The following is a 7,070-nucleotide window of genomic DNA, read 5'->3' on the forward strand; positions in this document are numbered from 1 at the left end:
TTTTTTTAACTGAGGTACAAAAAGGCCAAGTAACTAGCCTACGGCCACACAGTTAATAAAAAGTAGAGCTAGGATTTGAGCTGAAACAGTCTTGCTTTAGAACTTAATGCACTTTACCACTACATCAGATTCACTGTCTGTCTAATTCTCTGTTCCTAACTGTTTCCCACCCTGTTCCCTGCAGTCCCCTTATCACCTCGCTTTCTCCTCTGCCTGGACCGTAGCTGGCACCCAAGGAAACTCCCGTAACAGCGCTAAGCCTCGGTCTCCTCTGGGTTGGCAGAGGTACCTGCCGCTATCATCCACTTTTCTTAGGAAAGGTTGGACTCTGGATTTTGCTGAACCAACACTGTCTTTGAACTCATAAATCCCTTTCTTCCAAGGTAGATAAGAGCTGGAGAGTGAGGGGTGGGGAGCAGCAGGATTATGGTCACCCTGTCAGACCCTCTCCCTCTGCTGAAACTATCTGGACCAAAGCAGTAGTCCAGGCAACTGGCACCATAAGGGCTGCTAGATGGTTGGGTATGAACCACATTCTGGAGACTGTCTCACCACTGCCTTAGAGATATGGTACCATTTCCTATCCCAGATTTGAAGGAGTTTCTGAGTACTTCCTTGCCCCTACCCAGACCGTGCCTGATAATTCATGACCCTGGCTATTCTGTAGTGGTTCCTCCAAACCAGGCTTCTCCATGGAACACAGGGAGAAGCACCGGGCACTGCTCTAAGCCCTTCTGTCAGTGCTGCGTTGTGGGGCTTCTCCAAAGCCTCTGCTTCTGCATTCGCCCCTTCAAAGCTCTCACAGCACATTCCCACACTTGAGGGAGGGAGGCTTATAAGTTATTAGAATTAGGGTATGTTTATGTGTGTGTGGGTGTGTGCATGATGGAAAGGACAGATGTCGCCTTATGTCACATTCCATCGTGTCTAGGGAGGAGGCAAGGACTTTTAAAGCCTTGGGGCTCTGGTGGGACCTGGGTGGAAGGAAGCAGCTTCAAGCAAGAGCCACCCCACCGGTGTAGCTGGTAGGTATAAAGCGGGCTGAGCGGATGGGATAGAGGATGTTTGGGTTCTCTCTAAAGGTCCATGTTAGGGAGCAGGAAGCCTGGGTTTTGTTTCCGTGGTTCCCAGTAAGTCGGTGCCCATCCTAAAACAACCCTCCTGGCTCATCACCTTAAAAGCAAGGGTTTGTGTCCAAGGGCTGTGTATACTTGAGTGGAAAACAAATTGGGATCTGCTTCTCCTGTCCCCCCAAAAAACCCAACCAGGCAGTCTCGGGGTATGAGGACGGAGCAGAAGGAAAGACAAGGGACAAAGTGGGAGCCTCATAGCCTTCTAACCTATTCCTCAGGAGAGGTGCATTATCCGTTCTTCAGTGCTGTTGCCGTACACACTCTTTTCTCCCACCTCCCCGCCCCCCTCCTCTCCACTGGAGCTGCTGCCATGGTTGCCAGGCATGGTTGCTAAGTCTCTGCATGGAAGGGTTGGCGTGGGCTGCACTGCCACTAACATTACCATGGTGAATCAGGGGACACCTGGTATAGGCTTGCAGGCAACCACCCCCACCGGGGACAGAATGAGCCTAAAAGGGGGGCACCTTGAGCTCCACTCCAGGTGGGGCTTGAACGAGCTAGGCACTGTGGTAGTGGTGACAGAGTGCTCCACTGGAAAATGGGGGCCAGTTGTGTCATTTCAGTTGCTAGGGGATTAGTTTAGCCAAGGAAGCACACCATTCCTCCTCTATACCCTCTGAAAGGGTGCAAGTGCGTAAGCACTCCTTCCTCCACAAGTCTGAGCAGAGTTCAGGCCAAGAACAATAGGACCCCCAAATCCTGGCTTCTGGATTGGGGGTTGGGAGAGCTTGCTTCAGAGAGAGGGCTCCATGGGTGCCCAAGGACAAACATCTAAGGATGAAAGTGTGGGCAGCTTCGATGGCTAAGACAGACTCCTGTCCTGCTGTGCCAGCAGCCCTGGGCACAACACTGAGAGGGTAAGGAGTTAAGGGTGTGGGGGTGACCCTTTTTGAGCTTGGAGGCAGCTCTCCCCCAGAGTTGCACAAAGGCTGCAGGCAAGCCACCACCTCCTCCCTCCACCGCATGGAAGCTGGTTACTCATCTCCTCTCTGCGCCCGAACGCCACTGCCGCTAAAAATAAACCCCCCAGCCGTGGGCCAGCCCTTTCTGCACCCCAACCCCCTGGAAACCAGCAGAGAGTGGCAGGCGGAGACCTTGAGTTCCATTCCCATCACCTCCCTGATGAAGAAATAAAAGTCTGGGGCAGGATGTCAGGGACAGAACGCTGCTGGTCAGGCACCCCGAGAAGCAGGAGAATGAAGGGTTAAAACCGGCGGGAAGGTTGAAGAGACGGGGGCGGGGGTGGGGGCACGGTCATCTTGGCAAGAATAACTCCCCTGCCCACTCGTGCGGGTCCCATCAGGCTTGCGGGACAAGAGCAGTGGGAAGGGGCGCCCAATCCCGGGCCCCAGGGGGCGGTCGTGCACGTGGGGGAGGTAGCAGCGCGGGGCCGTCCGCGCCGTGTCACATGCGCGCGCACACACACACAGACAGGCACACACGTGTGCCTGGGTATATATAGTCCCCAGTCGCTGGGCCTGCCGCTCTGCAGTGGGCGCCGGCTCCCCGGGCTGGGAGGGGGCTTTCGGGGCGGGTGGGAGGGTGGGGGGCCGGGGTGGGGTGGGGCAGGATGCTGGATGGCCAGCTCTTCTCCGAGGGGCCCGATAGCCCCCGGGAGCTCAAGGATGAGGAGTCTGGCAGCTGCCTCTGGGTGCAGAAATCCAAGCTGCTGGTGATCGAAGTGAAGACTATTTCCTGTCATTATAGTCGCCGCGCCCCTCCTCGACAGCTCATGGACTTCCAGGCCAGCCACTGGGTCTGCGGGCCCCAGAGCCGCACGTGAGTGAAGGAGGGGTAAGGGGAAGAGAGAGGTGGGGCAGGGATTGGGGTCCGGACCTTCCCGTGGGCACCAGCCAGAGCTGCCTTCTCTTTTCCACGCCTCCCCCAACCCCATCCGGAAGGTTGGGGTCTGACTCATCCCGTTTGTTTGGGGGCACAGGAGTGGGCGTGAGAAAGGGCAGGTGAGATGGGGCAGATACTGTTAAAGTGTGCATGGAGAGATGGTGAGGAGTCCCGCTTCGACTTCAACCCTAACATATACGCACGTGCACACACGCACACACTCACACACACCCCTCCACCCGGTGGCCCCAAGTGGCCTCCAGCGCTCCCAGCTCCCCGGACCTCGGCTCCCTTCCCCCACAAACTGCTCACCTGGGTTCCTGCTCATTGTCCCAGGTGTGGGCCGCGCCCGGGATCCCCTGAGCCGCCGCCCCGCCGGCCCTGGGCCTCCAGGGTGCTGCAGGAGGCGACCAACTGGCGGGCGGGGCCCCCGGCCGAGGCCCGAGCCCGGGAGCAAGAGAAAAGGAAAGCGGCGTCGCAGGAGCGGGAGGCCAAGGAGACCGAGCGAAAAAGGCGCAAGGCTGGTGGGGCCCGAAGGAGTCCCCCTGGTCGGCCCCGCCCGGAGCCTCGGAACGCCCTTCGGGTGGCCCACTCTGCAGGGCTCCCAGCTCCCTCAAGGCCCGAGCGCCTGGGGTCGGTGGGGCGACCGCCCCGTCCATCCGCGCAGCCGCAGAGCAATCCTGGGGCGGCGTGGGCGGGGCCCTGGGCTGGTCGGCGGCCAGGGCCCCCCAGCTACGAGGCTCACCTGCTGCTGAGAGGCGCTGCCGGGATGGCCCCGCGACGCCGCTGGGACCGGCCGCCACCCTACGTGGCTCCACCTTCTTACGAGGGCCCCCACAGGACCCTGGGGACTAAGCGAGGCCCCGAGCCCTCGCAGGCGCGCGCCTGTTCAACCTCTGCGCCGACTAGGACAGAGGGAGGGTGCGCAAAGAAGAGGCTAGATCCTCGGATCTACCGGGACGTCCTAGGGGCCTGGGGTCTCCGTCAGGGACGGGGTCTCTTGGGGGGATCCCCAGGCTGTGGAACAGACAGGCCAAGGCTGGAGTCCGGTAAGGGGGCCGCGGAGAAAAGCCCGAGGCTGGCTGCTGCTGTCCTGAAGAGTGGTAGCGACGGCCATCCCCAAGATAAAGCCGCTGGGAGCCCAGGCACCGTTCCTGCGGGGTCTGCCACTGCCACCCCTAGCCCCCCGCGTCCCACTCCCAGGTCCAGACCCCATCTCAAGGGCTCCGGGGAAGGGAGGGAAGGGAGAGACCAGACCTGGCTCCCCAAACGCTGGGTTCCCTCCATTAAAAAGCAGCCGCCCCGGCATAGCCAGACCCTTCCCAGACCCTGGGCTCCAGGAGGCACGGGATGGAGAGAGCCCCTGGGTCACAGAGGGGAGGCAGGACCCGAGACCTTGGAGGGTTGGAAGGTGACCCGACGCCCCCACACCCTGCCCCGAAGTTCCCGTGGCCCCGCTCGTCGGGAAGGCGTCTTTGTCATTGATGCCACTTGCGTGGTGATACGCTCCCAGTACGTCCCGACCCCTCGAACCCAGCATGTGCAGCTTTTGCCCGCCGGGGTGCCGCGCCTGGTGGGGAATGCCCCCAGCCAACCGAAACCCAATAAAGAGGAGGGAGAGGGGGCCGCGGTCCTTCCTTCCCCTTGCCGAAAGCTGCCATTGAGCAGTCGCCCTTCTCTCCAACCCAGTGAGGGACGCGGGCTCGAAGCTGAGGGCGGGAAGCCCGCGGACTCCTCACTGGAGGAGCGCGCCTCGCGCATCTTGGGGCTCCCGGTTGGCGAAGTAAACCTACGGGATCCCCCCACGCAGCCAGGTAGCCCAGAGCACTCAGCCTTAGGCCCACCGGCTTCGGGGGGAGCGCGCGGTGCCGAGGGATCGGAGAAAGTGGCGTCCGGCCTGCGGCGCACAGGCCGGGGCTGGGCGCGAGCCCCTGGACCCTATGCCGGGGCCCTGCGGGAAGCCGTGTCTCGCATCCGCCGCCACACCGCCCCGGACTCCGACTCAGACGAAGCTGCGGAGCTCAGCGTCCATAGCAGCTCTTCTGATGCGAGCGACACAGAAGCCTCGGGCGCCTCCTGGCGGAAAGAGCGGACCGGGCCCCCGGAAGGCGGGAAGACAGCCGAGCTGACCGGCAATGCCCGAGAGATTGTAGGTGCCATCAGCAAAAACGAGGAGGTCCTCTTCGGGGCGAGGGACATAAAGGGGACTCCACAGTGAAATAGGGAGCAACAGTGAGAGGCCCATTATTGTATTTGTGTCCCCTTTCTTCCTCACAGACTTCCTTGTACCCCTTACCTATACCCACCCATTCCTGTACTCAGCATAGAAGGCACACAGATGAGAGGGAGCACATGTCAATTCAAGATTTTTTTTTTATCCAGGAGAGTTGAGGGTGTGCAGTAGACTTGAATGCCTGCTCCACCCAGTGCCTGTGGGTAAGGTCTTCTGCAGGGCCCAGTGCACTAACATGGAGCTGAGCAGAGAGGCCTAGGTGGGGTTAGGCAGGAGGGCAGGGATGGGATAGTCAGGGGAACTGCAGGGCAGGGCCTCTGGGCAGAAGCAAGGTGATGGAGAGGCCTCAGACTGAGGTGATCAGGTGACAGAGAGGCCCTTGGCAGAAGCCACCAGCAAAGCAGAAGAGGAGTCACTGGTTTCACAGATCTCGGGTTCCAACCCCAACTCTGACACTGATTTGCTGGGTGACCTTAAGCAAGTCATTTCCCCTCTCCAGTTCCCATAGTATGTAAAATGAGGGGGTCCTGAGGTCCATTCCTGATGTTTTGGAGTCCTAGGAGAGGCTCTTATCTCAATCCTCCCCTCCACAAGACAGTTAGGAATAAGTGAAGAGTCTGAGGGTCTCTGGGTGGCTTCATGGACACCTGTATTCACTCTCAATTCAAGAGACCGTGCAGGGTTTGCAGAAGAGCCAAGTAAGTGGGCAAGGGCTCCTATTCCAGTCTCTCAGGTTTAGGTGTAGGATCCCCGAGGCAGGGCAGGATGGTGGCCTTTTCACTGTCCCTAGTTTGTGGTGGTCTGAGCTGGGGAGGGAAGGCACCCAATGAAGCAGCTTGGGACCCTTAGGCCTTCCCCTGTTCCTCCTCCCCAGTGTTCCTCGGTGATGCTCTAAATAGTTACCACTATTTCCCACCCAGGTGGAATCATCCGAGAGAATCCTGAGAATGTCTTACATGTTTCTGCCTCTTCCAGAAACCAACAAGGGAAGGAAGAGGCTAGTCCCCAAAAGCCTGTAGGTGTGGGGTGTGATACTCGCTGTAGCCACTACGGGGCGCGCGCAGGTCGCGGATTTCCCTGTAGCTAGTCCCCGAGTCTTGCCAACCCCCGGCACTGCCAGTTAATCAATTGCTCCCTAGTTCCTGCGCGCGGGTCCCCTGCCCCGCCGTCTCCAGCCATGCGAGATCGCGAGTAGGCCTCTGGCCTTGCAGACCTCTGGAGCGCGCGGAGCCCCTCTCTGTACTCGTCCACACCAAACAGCTTGGGATTCAGACACTGAAGTATTTTTTCTCTTCGATCTCGGACACCTCCTCTGTCTCTATTTACTAGCCATGTGAACTCGGCCAAATCACTTCACTTCACCTCCCTGAGCCTCAGTCTCCTCATCCGTCAAATGGGGGTTTATAAACACCTACCTCGCAGGGTTGTTGTGAGGACTTAATGCGATAATGTATGTAAAGCGCCTTGCATAGTACCTGGTACACAGCAGGCGCTCAATAAATCTAAGCTTCCCTTGTCCAGCCTTGGCATCTTTTTCCTCTCACCGACCCATTCCCCACAGCATCCTTCTCCCCAGGGCTTCTGCGCTCCTTCCTGCTCGGTGGGCGGTGGAGGAGACCCCTTTTTCTGATGGAAACGCCGGTCCACCCCTGTCTCCCCGAGTGCGGACTCTCCCTTCCTTGCCCCCCACCCCACCCCCGCTGACTCTTCCCATTGCTTCGATGCACTCCCCCCACCCCCCATTCCGGGCAAGGGCTGAGTCAGCCTGGGTAAATTTAGCCGTCGACTAGGCAGGCGCGGGGGCTTCGCTCAGACTCAGTCGCCGAGTCCTGGCCCGGCCCTCGGCCCCGCCTCTACCCCCC

The 7,070-nt window shown here is 59.6% G+C and overlaps 1 protein-coding gene across 7 annotated transcripts; it reads left to right on the plus strand.

Moving 5' to 3' along the window:
* Window positions 1-968: 968 nt before the first annotated feature.
* DDN (dendrin) lies at window positions 969-6,728 on the plus strand. Of its 7 annotated transcripts, XM_069584496.1 has the most exons (5): window positions 969-1,025; window positions 2,841-2,912; window positions 3,312-5,124; window positions 5,358-5,411; window positions 6,129-6,728. In XM_069584496.1, the coding sequence occupies exons 2-4, from the start codon at window positions 2,866-2,868 to the stop codon at window positions 5,364-5,366; spliced, it is 1,869 nt and encodes a 622-aa protein (XP_069440597.1). In that variant the 5' UTR covers window positions 969-1,025; window positions 2,841-2,865; the 3' UTR covers window positions 5,367-5,411; window positions 6,129-6,728. The 7 variants fall into 7 exon arrangements, with proteins under 7 accessions (XP_069440597.1, XP_069440596.1, XP_069440595.1 ...); XM_069584495.1 differs by having other exon boundaries at window positions 5,358-6,728; XM_069584494.1 differs by lacking the exon at window positions 5,358-5,411.
* The last annotated feature ends 342 nt before the right edge of the window (window positions 6,729-7,070 follow it).

Source organism: Ovis canadensis, chromosome 3, assembly GCF_042477335.2.
Source record: "Ovis canadensis isolate MfBH-ARS-UI-01 breed Bighorn chromosome 3, ARS-UI_OviCan_v2, whole genome shotgun sequence".
Classification (NCBI taxonomy): Eukaryota; Metazoa; Chordata; class Mammalia; order Artiodactyla; family Bovidae; genus Ovis; species Ovis canadensis.

Excerpts from the sequence above, each read along its gene's own strand:
- DDN (XM_069584490.1), top strand. The coding sequence starts at position 3,100 with ATGGGGCAGATACTGTTAAAGTGTGCATGGAGAGATGGTGAGGAGTCC. Across the intron at positions 5,125-6,128 it reads CCGGCAATGCCCGAGAGATT|GTGGAATCATCCGAGAGAAT; the intron begins GTAGGTGCCATC and ends TTTCCCACCCAG.